Raw genomic sequence first — 23,148 nt, forward strand, 5'->3', positions numbered from 1 at the left:
GCATCTTTTTGCTGGCTTTCTGATCACTTCTTTTTGTTTTTAAACAGAATTTCATATTTTATCATTGACCTGCCTTAATTTAAATTTAATTTTCTTTCTGGGAGGAGAAAAACGATTTATTCCTTTTGCTTGTTTGGTGGTTTTTGGGTGAGGGTGCTCAGATGAACAGGGCACCAAATGAGACTGAGATAGAATAAAATTGTTAGATTATTGTACTAGCCCAATATTTGACAAAATACAAGAACATTTTTAGTTTGTCATAAAACTAATAACCTTTAGTATTAAAACCTCATTTTAATCGTTTGACTACAAAAATTTTTTTTTTCGAGTTGATGGAATAAAACACAGCTGACATGAGGATTTATTTGGTTTCGTTGCCTCCCATGAATTAAAATTTAGGTAGATGTGGTAGTGTATTGGCATTACAGTGCTAGCACTTGGGAAGGTGGAGGTAGGGGAACCAGAAAGAAGTTCAAGGTCATCCTACCTAGCCAAGTTGAGGCCTGCCTATGCTATAGTAAATCCTGTTTGAATGGGGGAATGATGATGGCTTACGTTACTTACTAAGAATGCTAGCTGGAAAATGGTGTATTTATACGTTACTAGCAATAGTTTACCATTCTCTAAGTAAACAATCTATAATCCAGTTATGTATTGTAACAATCTTAATCCGCTTTCTAAATAATGTGTTATATGGTGATGTTTGTTGTGTTGATTTGAATGTGCAGCTGACATTTGTTCTGCAAACATAGTCTGAACAAACCTTGACAATATATAGACCCTTGGAGAAGTGAGGTTCAGTTCAGTCTGGCCTTGAACTCTGGTCCTTCTACCTCTTCTGCCCTGGTGCAGGGATTAAAGTAGTGTGCTACCATGCCCTCAGCTTGGGGATTTTTGTTTTGTTTTGTTATTGGGGGTAAATGGATAATATGCATTCCTTTAACTTGTATGGTTGAGGCCAACATTTTGAGTGCAGCAGCTGTGGAACCTGTTTTTTTAATATTTTAAAATTTATCTTTATTTTACGTGTATGCACGTTTGCCTCCATATATGTATGTGCACCATGTGTGTGCCTGGTGCCCACTCACCTAGGCTAGAAGATATTGTGTACCTTAGAACTAGAGTTACAGAGGATTGTCAGCCACCATACGGGTGCTGGAAACCAAACCTGGGTTCTCTGCTCTTAACCACTGAGCCATCTCTCCAGCCCCAGCTGTGGAACTCTGGGCAGTACATTTCTTTTTGCTGTCTTAGAATACTGTTCTCTGATGGATTGTCTTCCATAATTGCCATTTGTGTTAAAGCAGTGCTTATGTCAATTATTTTGAGAATTACCATTAAGGGGGAGGCAGGGCTTCAATAAGGTAAACATAATTTTTATCTATTTCAGCCAGAATGTCTACTAATACATCCCAGTCACTATGCCATAGTAACTTTTCACAATAATGTTACATTTCACCATTACCAAGTTTTGCTGAGTCAAAGACAGTTGAGAACCATGTTTCATGTAACGATACATAATATATTATTAAAAGTAAATGTCTTGAGTTTTTTTCTACAAGTAACACTGCTGTATGATCTCTAAGTCTCCTGACCATTCCCTCTGTCAGAGGTTTATAGATACGCAGACAGCGCTGGGGATAGGATTCACTTAACTCCAACTTTAAAGCTTTCCCACGTGCCAACCACCTGATGTTTGTGGTAGTAGGGAGACTCACAGCGATTGCATGGGTAAGGCAGAAGCATGAATGGACTGGGCAATAGTAAAGGGAAATAACACCTTTAAATCAGCACTTGGCAGTGTGATCCCCTTTGTGCTTTTGAATTCACAGGCCCACTTCTTTTCTGGATAAAAGAGTGGGAAGAAGAAAATAACTTCCACCACGTAGTTTTGCTTTTCGAAGCTAAAGAATGGGCTTTGTGCTTTGCAGCCACACAGATGGATAGGTGCAGAAGAGTAATTTGAGAATGCTGTCAGAAGGGCACCTCCAGTCACAATGGTGAATACACTGTCGATTTCTCATTTGAAAGGGTGTTTGTAGTAGTTGACTGTTGTACCAGTATGTCCATTTTTATTTTTATTCTGTTTAGCATGTAAAAGAGGCTCCTTTGCTGAGGCCTGAGCAAACTAATGTGAACCAAAAGATTTAGGTTTCAAATGAAAATGTCAAAAAGAAAGCTGTAGTCTGGAAAAGCCTGGGACAAAACCGGACTCTCTGAACATAACGGACAATGAGGACTACTGAGAACTCAAGAACAATGGCAATGGGTTTCTGATCCTACTGCACGTACTGGCTTTGTGGGAGCCTAGGCAGTTTGGATGCTCAACTTACTAGACCTGGATGGAGGTGGGGGGTTCCCTGGACTTCCCACAGGACAAGGAACCCTGATTGCTTTTCGGGCTGAGGGGGGGGGACTTAATTAGGGGAGGGGGAGGGAAATGGGAGGCGGTGGCTGGGAAGAGACAGAAATCTTTAATAAATAAATAAATTTAAAATTAAAAAAAAACCCACAAAAAAAATAAAAATAAATAAAAACTGAAAAAAAAAAAAAGAAAGAAGCCAAGCTAAGGCTCGGCATTCACAAGAAAGAAAAGAAAAAAAAAAAGAAAGCTGTATTCATCTTCTGTTATCCAAAATCCGTAGGAATGAGGGAAATAGACAGTGATCTGGTTGGTCCTTAAAATTATGGACATGACTTGAATTTAACTACTGTATTTTTTATCAAATAACATGCCATATTTTTAAGTATTTTATAGTTCCATGTCAACTAATAATTGATAATTTTACATCTGTTTTGCCTTGGGTAGGAATTCTGTCATAATTCCCCTGCAGGTAGGTGCTGTATGTCCCTGCAACAGTCAGGTCACAGCCTTCTCCATGGAGGTTTGCAAGTTGTGAAGACTATCTGAGGGAGGCAACAGTAATTCTAGAGTTTGGTTTTTGTTTCTTCAAGGATTGATGCTTTAAATTTAATAAAAATCAACTGGTGGATTTTCTACTGTGAATATTTTATTACAGCAGAGACTTTTTAATTGGAAGACTTGATGAAAACATGCATTTTATTGCATTTTACCTGGTTTTGGCCCTTTAATCCTACCATCGTGTAGTCTTACAGCTGTAGTGTTGTTACCTGTAGGGATGTGCTGTGATCTATAGATAACAAGAAAACTTTAATTCTAAAATGTATTTTCTAGACCTTAAAAAGATAAGCCAAGAAAAAAAATAACAAATGGGAAAGAAAGATACACTAGTATTTCCTCCTTGGAAGTAGATTTTATCAATAGTGATACTGATTACCTGATCCAGTCCTTTTTAAGGGTATACTGATGATGGTGTTAAAGCCACTCAAACATACAAAAAGTCCAGTTCATGTTACAGAAGGAAATTTTGTCATGAAAATCCACTGGGAGAAGAAGGCGACACAGGCTGTGGAATTGTGTCTTAAAACTTGACTTATATTAATTTTATCTTAAAATTTTGGAAAGTATAATACTCAGAAATGATCGCATTTTATAAGTCGCTACTGAGCTTTTTAAATATTTATTTTTATAGTGTATTGGTGTTTTGCCTGTATCCATCTCTGTGCCATCAGCATGAGGTACGGACATTGTAAACCACCATGTATCTGCTGGGAATTGAACCTGGGTTCTCTAGAAAAGCAGTGAGCGCTCTTAACCACTGAGCCACCTCTCTGTTCCCACTACTGGGCTTTTAATAGATCTTTCTTTGGAGATAATCTGATTTAAACTAAAATAAATAGATCTAATTGAATCCTAGAATTTCCTTCTTTGGTACTTTATAATATTTAATAAAGTTCTGACTCTGCACATTCTCTAATGTGACTTGAAAGAAGGGTGGTTTTATCTTCTCCCACCATTTAGCAGAAAGTATGGGAACAGATTCTTTGCCTGTGTTCTTATGTGTTAATCCCAAGACAAGTGAGCCAGAAAATGTAGTCTGGTATCAATAGTAACAGTTATCTAATCCAGTCTCTTTAACAGTATACTAATCATGTGTATATGAAGTTCCAAAATAAAATTTAGCAGCATATTACAGGAGGTAATTACTTATTATAATACTCTAAAGAATTTTAGATCAAATTCTAAATGCAAAACTATTAGATTCTGACATACCATTTCTACTACACTTTTTATTATTCTTTAGTACATCAACCAATAATGACTCAGTCTTTAGGGATCTTTGAAACAAGCCCAATAAGTTCTTAGAAGAAAATGACTTGGAATTTGTTTGTACTAATGAGGTAAGTGCCCTAAACAACCTTGTCCACAGTTTGTGTTGTAGAAAGGTGCGTTATCAAGCTAGTTATCAAGACTCTGTTAAAATTATGCTAATAGCTTGCTAGAGACTTGATTTGCTGTTGAGCAAAGCCTGTGTGCTAGACAGTGCTGGGCAGCTCTGTGAAGTTCCTTTAGCCTCAGTATTTCACACTAAGAATTCTGAAATCCTAAAGAGCGTGCTTTGTCCTTGGTTGGATTTTACTATTGCTAGCCTTTGAAAAATGAGTGTCTTCAAACTTCAGCTTTGGGATTTTCAGTTATGACTTATAGTGCTTGCTTGCCTTGCCCCTGCAAGTGTAGCCAACATAGTTTTCCATCAAATATATTTGTCCTGAAATAATAACTAGGTTTTAAGGTGATTGTCTGCCTGTTAGCCAGATTAATCACATGAGCTTTCATATAGCTTGAAGTTAGAAATGTTGTATGCTTATAAGAAAGCTTATGTGTATAACTTGAAAAGCCTGTAATACAGTTGGTCTTTCAAATGCATGTGGTTTTTGGTTTGCGTTGGTTTGCTTTTTTTTTAAAGAAAAAATGGTTTATTTTAACTTACAGCTGAAAAGAGAGAGTGTCCATAATTATGGGCATGATAGGGCAGCAGGTTCAGGAAGCTGTCAGATCACATTTTTGAGATGGAGTCTTTCTACACAGCATGTAGCCCTGGCTGTCCTGGGACTCTAGATTAGGCTGACCTTGAACACAGAGATCTGCCTGCCTCTGCCTGCCAAGTGCTGGAATTAAAGATGTGCGTAGCGTATTTGTGGATTCAACCAGTTAGATCACTATTTAGGGCAGGGATGTGTTTGCTGCGCAATGTTGGTGCCCTTTAATCCCAGCACTCGGGAGACAGGAGCAGATGGATTTCTGTGAATTCGAGGCCAGCGTATTCTGCAGAGCAAGTTACAGGACAGCCAAGGCTACACAGAGAAACCATATCTCAAGAAACCAAAATAAAGTGTTCATCCTAAATATACACAGACAACTCTGTCATTATTTCATACATTTCATTGCTGTAATTGATACAGTTTGGAGATGACAGAAATATAAGGGAGGAGTGTACGCATACTGTACCATCCTATGTAAGATGGGCTATTTGGTCTCCACCAGGAGTCTTGGAACCAATCCTCTAAGTTCATAAGAAACTGGCTGATGTTAAGCCATCCGTAGACTGGTTTAAATAGGGGGTGTTTGCCTCCTAAGCAGAGGTTATGCCTCGTGTATGCAGTGTGCTAATACAGCATTTCCTTGTGGCTGTAGCTGCAGCCTTTTTCCACTGCTAATAGCAGGGGGACTCCTGAGCCACCCTGGTAGTCTGAAACTCTGGTGGACCTCCATAATAAGACTGAACAGCAGTAAAAGATAAATGAGGAGGCTTTGTATGTTTTCTTTCCAAAGCACGTCTTTTCCAGTAGAACTCTCACAAACAGTAAGTAATTACTTGTTATAGGAAATCATCGCCGGGCGGTGGTGGCGCACGCCTGTAATCCCAGCACTCGGGAGGCAGAGGCAGGCGGATCTCTGTGAGTTCGAGGCCAGCCTGGTCTACAAAGGGAGTTCCAGGACAGGCTCCAAAGCTACAGAGAAACCCTGTCTCGAAAAACCAAAAAAAAAAAAAAAAAAGGAAATCATCAAGAGAATCAATGATTCCCTCCTAAGATTAAAAAAGGACAATAGTGTATGGGAAAATTAACTTTATTCCCCAGCTTATTGGTAGTTACATATAGAGTAAAGTAGTAGTTCTTTTTTAAGCTACCAAGGCCATAATTTAAAATCAGTGATACCAGCCTTGTTTCTTGCCTTAACTACAGAATCTCTGTCCTTCAGCCACAGACCACATGGAGCAATACCAAGTGTTTTGTCTAAGGTTAGCAGTTCTTGATGCTAAGTAAGAAAAGGGTATATTCTTCACCAACCACCTTCTCCTATTCCCATTCAGTCTCAGGGTTTATTGGTTTGTTTGGGGTGAGGGAATAAGTAAGTGGTTTGGAGGGAGGTTTTGTTATTGAGTTTTTTATTTGGTTTTAGGCACCCAGGCTGACCTCATTTGCCTTATAGCTGAACTGTGACAAAATATAAGCTATAAGAATTTGCATATATTGTTTCCTAAGAAATAGATTCCCTGCTGCATTTTTGTGTGTGCCTTAGTTGTCTTAAAATACACTTGTTTTCTTAATTATCATATGCAAAAATAAACCATTTTTAAAATATTCAATAACAGTGAAGATCAAATATTCATTTTTCGTCTGATGACCATAGTATTGCAGGTCCTTATTTAATTTGCTATGGGAGAAAAAAAGAAAAGAAATTAGTTGGTAAGTCTTTGTTCTTAATACAATTTACAAGGAATTAAAATCTATCAGTTACCCTTATTTATGAAATGACAATTGCTAGCTTTAAAATTTAAAGTTGGTGCAAAACAGGCATGGTCTAAAGAAATTCACACTAGAAATACATTCTGTTTTTATTTTTTGTTTGTTTTATTGAGGCAGGGTCTGTGTACTTGAACTCATGTCACCAGCCTCTGCTTCTTGAGTGCTAGGATTAAAGGCATGAGCCACCACGTCTGATGCTACAAACATTCTTTAATGATTGGATTTTCCTTTAATCCCAGCACTCGGGAGGCAGAGGCAGGCGGATCTCTGTGAGTTCGAGACCAGCCTGGTCTACAAGAGCTAGTTCCAGGACAGGCTCCAAAACCACAGAGAAACCCTGACTCCAAAAACAAAAACAAAAAAAAAAAATGATTGGATTTTTTTTTTAAGTTTATTGACTCAACACTACCTTTAAGCTAGTAAGCAAGTTGGTTTATCATATGGCTGCTACACTGTTTTCTTGTTTTTGAAAAGATGTGCATATGATCACAGCAGTGTGTGTGTGTGTGTGTGTGTGTGTGTGTGTGTGTGTTTATCCTGAAGGCGTTCCACCTCTCTGTGGCCAGGATGTGTTCATATGTATGTATTGTGCATATGATCACAGCAGTGAAGTGTGTGTGTTTGATTATCTTGAAGGTATGCCACCACTTGATGGCCAGGGCATGTTCATATGCATGTATCACAGCGACATATTAGTATTCTACAATGCCTAATGCTGAGTTCTTTGGTCACAAGAACTCAGCAACAGGAAAAGGACAGGCTTTGTAGGTAGATATGAGTCGGAAATCCATAGGGCACATTAAAAGATCTGTTAGGTTTCTTCATTCTTATTTGTACAAATACTTTTAAGATTGTGGAGCTCATACCTAATAACCGTAGCATTTGGAAGGCTGGGACAAGAAGGTCCCAACAAATGTAAGAAATGGAAAATTTGGAAGGGAATGGAAGATTAGCTTAAGACTTGGTTTTTTGGTTTTTTTTTTTTTTTACATTGGTATGAAAATCTGCCCAACTTGTGCCCTAGTTAGTCTTTGTATAAAGGGTGTGGTGACCCTTTGTAGTGCTGAAAGGAAACATGTGAGTCCTAAGCATTCGGTAATGGGGCAACTACAGATTATCTCTCTTAGCTTTTGCTGAAAGGTAGAAAAGTTCCCCAAACCCTCCTATCATGTACCCGACTCCTTTCTCTAGATAGTCAGATCTAGACTGGCACCTGTGCTCCATACTGAAAGTCCAGCTTCCCCGGGACTTTGCATAGAGGTATGTTAAGGAGCCTGTGCCCTGCCTTCCATCCACAGCCTCCAGAGAAATAAGGGACCAAAATACTCCCTGCCTTCATAATCTCTAAAGTTAAGTAGACCAATCATGAAAGATGAGAAAGAGAAAAAAGCCAGTCCTTGCAGCGGAACTCATTGCTTTGGGGTGGTGGAGCCATTAGGGGTCCCTTCCCTAGTTAAGTGTCATGGTCATCTGTAAGGAGTTTGCGCAGGCAGGCACCTTTTTAGGTAGATGGACTTTAATGCAGCTCGAGCTATTCCAGATGCAGTGGAACTAGAGGTCAGTTTACTTGTGGGCAGATGGAAATCACAGACAGTAGGTGTCCAAAGCTCATATTCCAGCCTGTTTCTAGATGGGGAAACACTAGCTCATGATGCCTGAAGTAAGGCTTCCCAAAGCTGCAACCTACACAGCTGTCGCAGGGAAGATACACTAAAGCTTTTACCACTCTGGGTATTGGGGAAAGAAAGGTAGCCTGTTGTATCCCACCCATGTGATCCTAAAGGCTCTGTAGCACTGTTTCAACTCGGCCCCATGGTTTGTTCAACAGTAGCTTTTACGTGAAAATATATAAAGTGAATTATTTGTTAACTTCAACTTTATTGCTGCTCAGAATTTCAATCAGGACGCTCTAATGAGGTCTCTTTGCCTGCTTAAGTAAAGGCTACCCATATCCCAAACTTCTCTTGGGTCAAAAAGTGGTGGCCAAGGAGCTAAGAGGTGTCTCAGCAGATAAGTTATTGTTCTGAGTTCAGTTCTCAGTCAGCACCCCACATCGGACATCTCCCAAACTCCCAGGGGATCTGTACTCATTCACATACCCACACAGATACATATGCATACACATCATTAAAAATGGGTTTTCTTACAATCACCACCTAAAAACCAAGAGCTTCCTGAGTCCCTTACCTGCAAAGCACGTCCTTTGGTCTCAATGGGTAGAGTAAGTGCAGAAATGGCACACACAACACAGACAGATGAGAAAAGACATAGGGCTCCCAGGAATGAGGCGCTCATTAGGACCTGTAGGTAGAACAGAACAACTTCACTGTTATTTTAGAGCACAGGATTTGCCCAATACATATATAAGTGGTCTGGAGCCAGTTCTGTACATTGTGCTTTTGAAACATTGGTTTGATTAGACCAAGTTGGTATCTTGAGTGCCTGGCAGTAATGCACACTGGATGATAGCTTCCATCTCTCTGCACCTGCCTGTTCTCCAGCTGGTCTTAACTCCTAACCTCCTCACTTTGTGATACACTTTCACTAGTGTCCCCTCCCTCCTTCACTTGTGCCAGGAGAAAACAGCAGAACACTTTTTCAGAAGAGAGATAAGCTCCAGAGTCTGAAAAGATTGCTAATTCATCTTGTCTCTATTCACAGTGTTTTGGGTGATGGTCAGAACTTTCTTTTGTTGCTCAAGACAGGATTTCTCTGTGTAGCCCTGACTCTTGGAACTCACTGTAGATCATGCTGGCCTCAAACATATCTGTTGCCTCTGCCTCCCAAATACCAAATACATCTTTTGGGTGGATCTTTTCACTTTGCTACTAATGACTCCATGCACCTGTTTATATAGGATAGTTGCCTATACAGTGAAAAAGGAACAAGAAGGCCTGTTAGAACCAGACTGTGTACAATTTAGAAAGATCTGGAAATTACCTAGTCTAGTCCAACCCCGTCATTTTACAGATACGCTTTGCCTGACTCCTCACAATAACTATTGTCTCAAAGTCTCAGGCCTCTGGGAATCAGAGCCTAGTGATAATACCACCATGTATGTTCTTTTAAGATACCAAACTCAGAAACCCAACTCCAGTATATAAAGTCCACTGCTTTCCAGACTGGCAAATAACTCACATATGTAAGCAGAACCCAACATATTAACATCTCTAATTACTTGGAGTTGACCTAGCAAATGCTAATGTTCTGGTTTGGGAAGATCTTGGGTTGGGGGGGTGCACTGTAGGGCTTGGGAGTGGAGTTAGAGGCAGTCCTGAGAAACCTGATGTGACTAGTAGGCACTAAACTCTGCTGCTCTGGAAAACCAACAAGAGCTCTGAAATAAACAGAACATGAAGGGGCTGGGGGTATAGCTCAGTGGACTGCAGCCTGTAGTAATAAGGGGAGCGGGGCTGCATCCCCAGCACCCGGCCGCCCCCATGGCTAGCTTTACCCCAAATAATTACACAGAAACTGTATTCTTTTAATCACTGCTTGGCCCATTTCTATCTAGCCTCTTCTAGGCTAATTCTCACATTAATTTAGCCCATTTCTAATCATCTGTGTTGCGCCCCTAGGCGCACTTACCGGGAAGATTCTAGCCTATGTCCATCCTGGGTCGGAGCTTCATAGCGTGTGTCTGCCCGGGAGCCGGGCATGGCATCTCTGAGGCATCTGCTCCCGAGAGGAGAGCTGTGGAGTCTGAGCTCACTTCCTCTTCCTCGCAGTGTTCTGTTCTGTTTACTCCTCCTACCTATGTTCTAACCAATAAAATGGGCCAAGGCAGTTCCTTTATTAGCCAATGACCTTCCTCCATCAGCAGCCCACTGGCTAAACAGTTCATGGTAGTATGCACTTGTAATCTTAGCACTGGGGCCATCCATCTTTTGGGCGATGGCTTACAACTCTGAGGAGAGCATGAGCTACATAAATCCTGTGCTCAAAATTAAACAAGTAAGCATGAAAAAAAATAGAAAAATGTGTGCTCAGACATTAATTAAATGAACAACACATGAATGAATTCTTTAAAGTCTTACATAATTTTCACCAAGATAATTTGTAATTCTAATGGAAATAAAAATTCCCAGTAGGAACTTCAATCAGATTAGAAAAGAAAATGCTTTTTAAAATGAACTTGAAAGAATTAATATGTAGAAAAAAAAATCAGGAAACCTGAAGATTGTCAGTGAGCCCAAGGGAAGTTATTAGCTTCAGGTATGAAACATTAGGTTATGGAGTAGAGCAATAAAGTGGAGAATCACAAATATAGTGAGTGCTATAGTAGGGACCTAGTAAATCAGCTGAGAAGAGGCTGATGGTTAATGGCCATTAGTCTATTTTATATAGGCTAGGGAGGTTCTCTGCTGTTGAGCTACATCCCAGATCGTTTTGCGGCTTTTGAAAGCTAGATTCTTTCCTCAGGTCTTAAGAATAAAGTAGAAATCAAAGCTTAAGAAGTAGATGCATGTAACCAGGCATTGTGCATGCCTTTAAGCCCAGCACTTGGGAGGCAGAGATGGGGCTCTCTATGTTTGAGGTTAGTCTGATCTACATAGAGAGTTACATAAGAGAGACCATGTCTTTTACAAAAGGGGGGGGGGGGTAGATGAATGTATGGTACTCAAGCACGACAAAAACACCATTTAACTATAGGTTAAAATAATTGGTTCATTAACTATATAAACATTTACGCTTATAGGCCAAAATGTTTTAATAGTAAAATCAAAAGGCAAACTATAAAACTACCTGTATTGTAGGGACTGGAGAGATGTTCAGTGGTTAATAGCATTACCACTCTTACAGAGAACCTAGCCAGGCAATAACGTGAGTTCAAGACTGGTCTACAAAGTTCCGGTAGAGCCTTACACAGAGAAACCCTATCTGGGGAAGAGTGAAAGGGGGAGTGGGGGATGCGCATAGCGCCCATGTCAGGCAGTTCAGAGCTGCCCATGGTCCAGCTTCAGAGAGATACAACATGCATCCATGTGTACATACCCCCATGCAGATATATGTGCACACATATAACTTAAAAATATAACAAAAAAAAACTAAATCTTTGTTTCTATTGCAATGATAAAATGGAGTTCTACTATGACAAGATCAATACCCTTCCAGAAAGAGGAGGTACCAAACATTCCGTGATGGGAGACACCTACAAGCCAGGAAGAGGGAGGGCTTTGACTAGAATTAAATAATGTCTGTTTATTCCCACTCAGCCCAAGGTATCTTGTTTACACCAGTTGAATAGTGAAGCAGCTGATAGAAACTGTAGGGAAGGAATTTGTGGGGGAAAAATGTCTGCAGTTTAATCAGAAATGCAGGAATTAGGATTCTTTTGAGACAGTCAAATGGAATTGCTGAGGACGTAATTAGAAGAATCTGGAGCTCAGAAGCAAGGCCCGATGCAGAGATGCAAAATTAGGAGTCGTGAATTTGAGCATGGCAGCACAGCTGTGATCCCAGCACTTGGGATTAGAAGCAGGAGGGTCGGGATTTCAAGGTCATCCTTTGCTACCACAGAACATTTGAGGCCTATCTGGACTACGTGAGATCCTGCCTGTCTCAAAGGGGCTGGAGATGGGAGGGTGGAACAAGTAGCAAAGTCTGATTCCGCCAACCCTATAATGGATCCACATGTTGGGATCCTTGTACATCATGGCATATCCATGCTCATGTGCACACACAAATTTAAAGCTGGAGCCAATGGGCATATAGTAATTTAAACCCTAAAATGATGGTGTGTAAACACAGTATGATGAGGAAAGATCAGTGTATAATACTAAGCAGTAAGAAATTTCCAACAAATAAAAGAAGAAGAATAAAAATAAACCTTAAAGCAACTGAGATGAATCCACCAGAAACTTAGGAGGAAAAACAAGAAAATAAGATAATAGAAGCTACCAGAAGGGAGCAAACTCCTTAATATGGCTGGGAGCTCAAGTAACCTTGAATTTAGATCTCTGAGCGGGGACCCAGTAGGGGTTACTGCAGGAGTCAGGAAAGGAGAGTGGAGTGAAGAAACTCCTCTTAGTTTACTGGAGAGTCCAGAGGACTTAGTTTACAGTCTGACCAAAAGCATTCTGCATGGATGGAATGTAGCAGTCACAGAAGGGATGCGATTACAAACCTGAAAACTCAGGAGACCTGATGAGCAACCATTCAGAATAAGATCAGTCAGCTGGCTTTAAAACAATAGCCAGGGGTTGGGGAAATGGCTTGGGTTAAAGCAATTCAGATCCCCAGTACCTGTGTTAATGCCCAGCAAGCCAGCCCACTGGCAGATTCAACAAGACAATAGAGAGTGATAAAGGCACTTGACACATTCACATGCATGAGCATCTGCTTACACATGTGCATACACATGAACGTGTGTTCAAACAAGTTAAAATAGAAGTTAAGTAAATCTCAAAGTATAAAATATCTAGGTGTGAACTTAACAAAGCCTGAGTCTATCGGGAGCTATTGAAGACGCAGTCCCGGCAGAGAAGCACAGATGGGAATGAACAATGGACACACAATTGTCCTACTCTTCACAGATGCCAGCTTATACTTTAGATCTCAATTTCAATGTCACTTGCCATCCCTTTGCTCATATTGTTTCCAAAGCACTCATCACAGTTTGAAATTATCTTCGTTACTTGCATATTTATAAATTACCCAATTTCAATGTAAATTTCCTGAAGTAAGAACCTTAGAGTGGTGTACTGCCAAATATTTAACAGCAGTTTCTCATGAAACCCAAATCACTGGTGGTGTAAATACTACCCATGGCTAACTTTGAATGAGAATGTATTAAATAGCTGTAGAATTTCCCCAAAATGTAACAAGTTGACTTTAACACACTACTAGAACCTTCCTTGCCCAGTGTATTTGCTACAACAAAATGGAAATCGGGCTGCCATCATTTCATTTTTTCTCCCAAGAGCTTATTCAGTGGGAGCTTAGACCTTGGGAAAGTGAAGCTGGGCAGTGGGTTCTAGTGGAAGGTCCTGAGGTCAGTTGGAGATGTGACCTCAGAAGAGACTGAGACCCCAGCTTCTCGGATTTCCTGCACTTCCCATTGGGTAATGTAAGCTCCTCACTCTCAATCTGACCATGAAGCTTTCTTTCACTGGAGACTGAACTAATGGAAACTCTTGATCTTGAACTTTCAGCTTCCAAAGCTGAACTAAATAAACCTTTTCTCTGTAAGCACCCATTAAATGTTAGTAGAGGGAGTAAAGAAACAGTAACTTAGGAATTTGGTGTGCTTGCTGTTCTTTCAAGAGTACCATAGTCCAGTTCTCAGCACCCATGTCGACTGGCTTAGAACTACCTGTAACTCCAACTCCAAAGGATCCAATGCTCTCTTCTGACCTCCATGGATAACTGCACTCATGCACATACCCACACACATAATCGAACTTGCCCACCAGCTAATCCTGGAGTGCCCCCCACCACGTTCCTGTATCATCTACACACACCTAGGCCTAACTCTTGATAAGTCCTCCAAGCTAGCCCTTACCATCCCCTACATGCTCAGGCCTACCTGAGAGTACACAGCTTATACATCAACTTCCCTAGTGAGTGTGCTCAGAACCAAGCCTGCCCACATTCCCAAGCCTAATTCTGGTCACACAGGTCCTGAATTAGCCCAGCCTGAGCCAGGCCAGAATCACATATCCAATATACAACCAAGGGAGGAAGACTACATGCCCAAGTCACATCCCCAAAGCACGAACAATATGAATGGCCAAGACGGTATTCCCCAAATCCAAATTCTCCAATGAGAATTACCTAGATGAATCCCAGGATGCCAAAATTTAAAAGAACAATTGTCAACTTCATCAAAAACTTAGTTTAAAGAAGAACCAGTAACAGCGAATTTAAAGAATCAATAAACCCGGCAATAAATGTCTGAGTAATGCTCAAGGAAAATACATGACAAAATGAAAAGAAAATTATAATTCAAGATTTGAAAACTAAATTCAGTAAAGAGAATTGTTGAAAAATCAAGCTGGAATGAAGATAGAACTGAAAAACTCAGGAAACAAACTACAAAACTTAAGGAAAGCTTTACACACAACGGATCAAGTAGAAGATATCGGGAGGTGAAAATAAATTGGAGGAATTGCAACACAAAAGCAAAGAATATGGGAAGAAATGCTTAAAATACATGAGAGAAACATGCAGGAATTATGGGAAGCCATTTTAAGAAAAACAAATCTTTGATTTATAGACCTAGATGAAGATCAATGGCATAAACTGGGTTGTCAACAAGATGATAGAAGAATTTCCTCCAAATCAAGAAATGGCACATGTATAATAGATACAAAAACACACTGATCATCAAACAGGACCAGAAAAACTCCCATGGTGTGTTATGATCAAAACATTAGATATACAGAGCTAGTTCCTGGACAGGCTCCAAAGTCACAGAGAAACCCAGTCTAATAATAATAAATAAATAATATAGCACAAATAGATAAATGATGCAACTTAAGAATTTGGAAAAGCAGCCAGGCAGTGATGGCAGTCACCATTAATCACAGCTCTTGGGAGGCAAAGGCAGGTGAATCTCTTGTGAGTTCAAGTCCAGCCTGGTCTACAGAGAGAGTTCCAGGACAGGCTCCAAAGCTACAGAGAAACCCTATCTTGAAAAAAAAAAAAAGAATTTGGAAAAGCAACAAATCTAGTAGACAGTAATGAATAATAGAATCAGAGCAGAAATAGAAATGAAGAAAACAACACAAAGATCAGCAAACCTAAGAGCTGGTTCTTTGAAAACAAACAAGATTGACAGACCGTTGGCCAACTAACCAAAAGTAAAGAGATGACCCAAATTAGCATGATCAGCAGTGAACAGGAAAACATTATAGCACACACAGGTAAAATCAGAATGTTACAAAGAAATACTTTAAAACTTATAGTCCATTAAGTTACAAAATCTGAAAGAAATGGATAAATGTATAAATTAATCTAAACTCTCAAAGTTAAAGAAGCAATCAATAAAAACAGACCTATAGCAAATGAGGTTGGAAAAGTAATACTAAGCCTTCCAGTTTAAAAAAAAAATCCAGGGCCACAGGAATTTACAGCAGAATTCTTCTAGACTTTCAAATATCTACAGCCTATTTTTCCTAAACTATTCAAGAGAGAAAGGAAGGAAGGGAGGAAAGGAACGTTCCTAAACTCTAAATCCAGTATCACCAAAAGTAGATAAGGGAGCAACAGAAAAGAAAAATTACAGGCCAATAGTCCCCAATAAACAGCCATATAAAAATCCTTAGTTGGCCGGGCGATGGTGGCGCACGCCTTTAATCCCAGCACTCGGGAGGCAGAGGCAGGCGGATCTCTGTGAGTTTGAGACCAGCCTGGTCTACAGAGCTAGTTCCAGGACAGGCTCCAAAACCACAGAGAAACCCTGTCTTGAAAAACCAAAAAAAAAAAAAAAATCCTCAGTCAAATACAAGGATATATTAAAAAGATCACGCACCATGATCAAGTTGGCTTTACTGCAGAGATACAGGGATGGCTCAACAAAAGTCAGCAAGTGTAATAAATCATATAAATGGGCCGGGCGGTGGTGGCGCACGCCTTTAATCCCAGCACTCGGGAGGCAGAGGCAGGTGGATCTCTGTGAGTTCAAGACCAGCCTGGTCTACAAGAGCTAGTTCCAGGACAGGCTCCAAAGCCACAGAGAAACCCTGTCTCAAAAAAAAAAAAAAAAAAAAAAAAAAAAAAAAAAAAAAAAAAAAAAAAAAACCATATAAATGGGATTAAAGACAAAAATCACAATCAATAAGTGCCTTGACAAAGAAAAAGCCTTTGACAAAATCCTATATGCTTTCATGATAAAAGTCCTAGATAGAGAAGGACTAGAAGGAATATACCTCAACCTGATAAGGCCTATCTATGACAACAGCATCATCCTTTTAAATGGAGAAAAACTCAAAGCAATTCCATTAAAATCAGGCATGAGACAAGCCTATTCACTATCTTTTTGCCTTTTTGATACGTGCTTGAAGCACTAACTGGAGCAATAAGGAGAAGGAAATTAAAGGGATACAGGCAAGAAAAGTCAAATTATCCCTTTTTGTAGATGATTTGATATTATACATAACAGATTCCAAAAATTCCACCAGAAAACTATTAATGGTCACTAATTCTAGCATAGTTGCAGGACACAAAATCAAAAATCAATAGTTTTTCTATATATCAATTACAAACATACTAAAAAAGAGATCATGGACACTCTTGTAGGATATTTGATCGCACGATGAAACTCCAAGACTGTGTTAATAAAATTAACCTTGGATCAGGGGCGGAGTCAGTGACAGTTGATAGGAATTAGCCATAGAGAGGATGGAGGAGCCAAGAATACACATAGAAGCACAGGAAGGAGTCGGGAGGGGCTTGTATCACAAGTCTTTCTGGTTTGGAATGAATGGAGAGACATTTTTCTTACTGAGACTTCTGCCGAAAAAGATCAGTTGTTTGCTCCTCAGCTTCTCTGATCTAGCAGATTTTCACCCCAACATCTGACTCCTGAGTCTTTATTGGTAAATAGAACGAGAGAGAGAGAGAGAGAGAATATACATAGATGATTCAGGTGTGGCTGCTAAGCCAACAGAAAAACAATACTCTCATTCATAATAACCAATTGTTTTTAAATCTAGGAACCTAGAAAACACTAGAAAATGGAAGGACCTCCCTTATTCATGGGTTGGTAGAACTAGTATTGTAAAAATTACCATTTTACCCAAAGTAATTTATAGATTCAATGCAATATCAATCAAAATCTGCATGATATTCCCCCACAGGAAAAAAAAAATCCTAAAATTCATTTCAAACCACAAATGACCCCAAACAGCCAAAGCAATCCTGAGCAAAAAGATGAATGCCCAAGGGATTACCAGACTTCAAGCTTTATTACAGAGCTGCATTAATGAAACAGCGTAGTATTAGTACAAAAGCAGACATATAAATCAGTGGAACAAAATAGGAGACCCAACCAGGAGTACATGTAACCAGAGCCATCGGATACTTGACAAAAGCACCTGAAACATATGTTGGATAAAAGACAGCATCTTCAACAAACAGTGCTGGGAAAACATCATGTCCCCATGTAGAAGGATAAAATTGAACCCATGTTTATCACCCAACACAAAAATGAATCCCAGATGGATCAAAGACCTCAAGGCAAGCCTGGAGCAGTGGAACTGCTAGCAGAAAGCAGAGGCAATACAAGACATGAGTGTAGGAGGGACTTCCTGAATAGGGCGCCATTAGTTCAGGAATTCATACTGACGACTGACAATGGGACCTCATCAAACTAAAAAGCTTCTGTACAGCAAAGGATACAAGTGAAGGGGAAGCCCACAGAGTGGGAGAGAACTTTTGCCGGCTTCATATCTGAGAGAAGATCGATATCCAGAATATAGAAAGAACTAAAACAGCAGCAAAGAATCAAGAAACAAGTGGTGGGCTGGAGAGATGGCTTGGTGGTTAACTTGCTTAAAGACCCAGGTGCTCCCAGCACCTACAGCAAATGACACACAACTGACTCCAGCTCTAGGGGGCCCATAGCCTCTGGCCTGTGGATTCCTATGTGCACATACCACCCCCTACACACACTTACACATATTTAAAAATAATAATAGGGGTTGGGGATTTAGTTCAGAGGTAGAGCACTTGCCTAGTAAGCACAAGACCTTGGCAAAACAGACAAAAAGACAAAAATAAGTAAATTTAAAAAAAAATAACCCAATTTAAAAATGGGCTGCAGATCTGAACAGAGAATTATCAAAAGAATAAATAAATGGCTGGGCCGTGGTGGCACACACCTTTAATCCCAGCACTTGGGAGGCAGAGTCAGGCGGATCTCTGTGAGTTCGAGGGCAGCCTGGTCTACAAGAGCTAGTTCCAGGACAGGCTCTAAAGCTGCACAGAGAAACCCTGTCTCAAAAAACCAAAAGAAAAAAATAAGTAAATGACTAAGAAATATCTCAAAAGGTGTTCAACATCCTTAGCAATTAGGGAGATGCCTATCAGGGCTGTTCTGAGATCTTGTCTCACTGCAGTCAGAACAGCTAAAATCAATATTACAACCGATAACAAACGCTGGAGAGGATGTGGGAGAGGGAACCCTCATTCACTTAGTGAAATTGGACATCAGTGTGGAGAATTCTCAAAATGCTAAAACATCTACCATATGGTCCAGCCACTCCTTAGCCTACTCCACAGATATGTGTCCAATGCCAAGTTATTCAGTAGCGAAGAAATAGGAGCAACCTAAATGTCCTTCTGCCTATGAATGGATCTTGAAAACGAATGGAATACTGTTCAACTCTTTAAAAAAATCATGAAATTTGCAGGTAGATGGATGGAATTTAAAAACATTAAGCCAGACATCAATCCCAGTACTCAGGAGGTAGAGGCAGCAGATCTCTGAGTTCAAGGTCAGCCTGGTCTACAAAGGGAGCGCTAGGACAGCCAGGGCTACATAGAGAGACCCTGTCTCAAGAAATTATTATAGCAACTCAGACCCAGAAAAACAATTAATGCAAGTTTCTAGATCTGAGTATATAACCAGGAGTTGCCATGGAAACCAGGAGAGGGGCCATGTGGGGTGAGAGAAGGAGCTCTGGAAGAGGCGCTAAAAGACACAGGTGCTAGGCAGGGGAAATGGCAGACTGGGGATTTAACTGGAAGGGAAGAGGAGGCCAGTGTAAACCGAGAAGGAGGAAAGAGGGCTAAATAAAATGTTTGAAAAGTCATATGGAGCGGCTGGAGAGATGGCTCAGAGGTTAAAAGCATTGCCTGCTCTTCCAAAGGTCCTGAGTTCAATTCCCAGCAACCACATGGTGGCTCACAACCATCTGTAAAGGGGTCTGGTGCCCTCTTCTGGCCTGCAGGCATACACACAAACAGAGTATTGTATACCTAATAAATAAATAAATATTTTTTTAAAAAAAAGAAAAGTCATATGGAAATATATTGGTATATGTTTTCTTAAGCACACACACATATAGATAAGTATAGAGAAAGGAGGAGGTATGACACTTGGGGTGATGCCCCACCCCAAGAGCCATCGACCATCTAACAGAAGCCCAGCACCAAGTATGGCAAGCCTCCTTTTGAGTTGCTGACCAGGGGAGTCAAAGAAATTGCTAAAGTAATATATATGTTATTGGTTTTGCCCTTGGTTACCGGTAATGCCTACTGTTGAAGATACCACACACTTTGGACACAGGACTTGGAGGAATCGAGGCAGAATTGACCTGGAAGCCTCCTTCCAAAGGACTAGATCTCAGTTGGCTATGCAAGCTGCCAAGCGAGAAAAGCAACCAATAGTCCTGCCCAGTTATAAAACATAAGAACTATAGCAATCACCAGCATGGCAAGGTATTCCCCGTGGTGCAACAGTGGCATTTCTATCTTAGGGATAACCAACAACTGTCTAATAGGGCCTAGAACTTGTTCAATAGGAGAGCAGTTAGGTCTGGTACTGTAAACCTAGTCAGCTCCCTGTAGCTGGTGAAGTATCCCTAAAGAAGAACCTGCTACTACCATTTTTCCTAAACCAATACGTTTTCTGTTTTCTAAATATTTATCCTGATAGCCCCAAATAAATGTAGCTCTCACCCCCCATCAAAGAAGCTTCATTTTGCCTCAGAAGGAGACCATTACAGAAATTGATAATTGATCAAAAAGCAAAGGACAGCTAACCACGGGCTGCCCAGCTGCAATGATGTACTACAACCCCTACACCTATGGCTTGCGGGGATGTTGCAAAAGATGAAGCAGAAAGAGTAAGATCCAGAGGACTAGGATGTCTGCTGTAAGATAGTGTCTTTCTGTGTGATAGGGAGCTGTAGCCATGAAATTTCAACAAAACAGATATGCCAGTGTAGATGGGGAACATCTCACAAGGCCCCACCCCTAGATGAAAAGCTACAGGCAAGTCAGAGCTGATGAGGGAGAAACAGTCTTCCCTAGGTACAGGTCTGCTGGTAGGTTATCCAGTCCTAAGCAGTCAGCCCAAACACATACATATATGAGCAACGCTAAATGGACTCAGTAGACTATGAGAGAGAGAGAGAGAGAGAGAGAGAGAAGAAGAAGAAGAAGAAGAAGAAGAAGAAGAAGAAGAAGAAGAAGATTTAAGAGATCACAAATTTTCCAGGCAATGGTGATGTACACCTTTAATCCCAGCACTCAGGAGGCAGAAGAGGCAAATCTCTGAGCTCAAGGCCAGCCTGGTCTACAGAGTGAGTTCCAGGACAGCCAGAGGTACACAGAGAAACTCTGTCTCAAAAAACTAGAAAAGAAGAGAGAGCGAGATCACAAATTTGAGAGGGAGGGAGGGGTGGATATGGAAAAAGTTGGAGCAAAAGAAAGGGAGGAGATGATGTAAATAAAGTACTCACGTATAAAGTTCTCAAAGTTTTTAAAAATATTTTTAAAGGATGTTTAAAAAATAAAGTTAAAAGACATCTCCAACGTGATACCATTTCTTATCTAAATAATGAGTTCCAGGCCACCCAGGGGTTCATAGGAAGACTTCCCACAAAACAAAGAAAACCCCAAAAACAACAAGAAAACTGTATAGTGTCAATTATTTTAATCTAAAAAGTAAAACTAAAACATGTTACCTGAATATTTAATTGGGATAATGTAATTCTACAAATAGTAACATGCTAATAGAGTAACAATCATGTCATAAAGACTAGCTACTGGAGTTCTTTTCACTGTTCTAACTGCCGAGCCGTATAATACCTCTACAAAAAACCTCTATAATGGGTGCTATTACTCCAAACGCCATTTCCTAAATTAGTCACTGAAAGGGGATACTGAATGAAGAGACCTCCTGCCTCCTTAACAAAGGCTCCGTGTGTCTGTCCTGACCCGTTATGAGTCCTGACAGGCTGTTGTTCAACAGAACTAGCAGAGAGCTGCTCATGAAAGAAGAGACATTTCAGTTCCCCGAGAGCTGTACTAGCTTGGAGGGGCAATGGAGTCAGAGCGGAATGAGAGTCACTGCTATGCCACTGACGACAAAGGGAGTGGAGCAAAGACAAGGAAAAGGTCTACGTTTCACTGGGGTTATGAGTGAACTCTCCCACTGACATCCCTTTGTGAAGCGCTTTTTGTGGGTGTGTGATGCATATGTGTGTGATGTGTGTAATGCATGTGTGTATGATGTATGTGTGTGTGATGCATACGATGCTTGTGTCTGTGATGTGTGTGATACGTGTGTGCAACGTGATGTATGTATGCGTATGTGTATGTGATGTGTGTAATACATGTGTGCATGGTGCATGTGTGTGATACATGTATGTGATGTGTGTAATGCATGTGTGTGCGATGCGTGTGTGTGATGTGTGTAATACACGTGAGTATGATGCATTGTGTGTGATGCATGTGTCTGTGATGTGTGTGATACGCGTGTGTGATGTGTGTAATACACGTGTGTATGATGCATGTGTGTGATACATGTATGTGATATGTGTGATGCGCGTGTGTGATGTGTATAATACACGTGCATATGATGCATTGTGTGTGTGATGCATGTGTCTGTGATGTGATACGTGTGAGTGCGATGTGATGCATATATGTATGATGTTTGTGTATGCGATGTGTGTGATGCATGTGTTACACGTGTGTGTGATGTGTATGATGCATGTGTGTGATGTGTGTAATGCATGTGTGTATGGTGCATGTGAGTATGATGTGTCTGTGATGTGTGTGATATGTGTGTGCGATGTGTGCATACATGCCTTCATTTATTTGCATGATACTCACTTGATGTGAGGCCATGTTTAGCTTCATCCATCAGGGGGCAGTCCTCATTGCTTTAGTATACGTTTCTATTTTGCCCAGCTGTTCAACACCTCAGGCTGTCCCACCAACTGGATGAAGGTCATTCATGCGCTATAGAGACTTCACCACCCATCCATAGACGGGACCAACATATTATACATTGCTGGACCAAGGTACTTCTAGTGTCATTGACCCTGTAGGTCTTTATGCCCCTTCAAAATTCCTATGTTGAAATCCCCATCTCAGATGTGAACCTGTTCTATTTGGAGGGATTTTCACTCTTATAAAACAGACCACAGGGCTGAAGAGATGTCTCAGTGGTTAAGAGCATTGCCTCATCTTCCAAAGGTCCTGAGTTCAATTCCCAGCAACCACATGGTGGCTCACAACCATCTGTAATGGGGTCTGGTGCCCTCTTCTGGCCTGTAGGCATACACACAGACAGAATATTGTATACATAATAAATAAATAAATAAATATTTTTCAAAAAACAGACCACACCAGGCCTTTCCTGAGTGAAGATACAATGAGAAGGTGACCATGTGCTGGCTAGGCAGAGGGCCCTCACCAGAACCCAATCATACAGGCACCTGATTTTGAACTTCCAGTCCACAGAACTGTTAGAAATTTCTGTTATTTATAGGCTACTCAGTCTGTGATGTCTTTCCTTTT

At 40.5% G+C, this 23,148-nt stretch overlaps 1 protein-coding gene across 1 annotated transcript in view; it reads right to left on the reverse strand.

Annotated features, from left to right (window-relative positions):
• Window positions 1–5,928: 5,928 nt before the first annotated feature.
• Svopl (SVOP like) overlaps window positions 5,929–23,148 on the reverse strand; it is a 51,204-nt gene continuing 33,984 nt past the window's right edge. Inside the window, exons 14-15 of the mRNA XM_041675502.1 lie at window positions 8,860–8,973; window positions 5,929–6,580 (exon numbers count right to left, since the gene is read on the reverse strand). Of these exons, the coding sequence (XP_041531436.1) occupies window positions 6,569–6,580; window positions 8,860–8,973 (126 nt within the window). The 3' untranslated portion in view covers window positions 5,929–6,568. The remainder of the gene's footprint in view (window positions 6,581–8,859; window positions 8,974–23,148) is intronic.

Source organism: Microtus oregoni, unplaced genomic scaffold, assembly GCF_018167655.1.
Source record: "Microtus oregoni isolate MIOR12 unplaced genomic scaffold, Mior012 000026F_ref0000081, whole genome shotgun sequence".
Taxonomy (NCBI): domain Eukaryota; kingdom Metazoa; phylum Chordata; class Mammalia; order Rodentia; family Cricetidae; genus Microtus; species Microtus oregoni.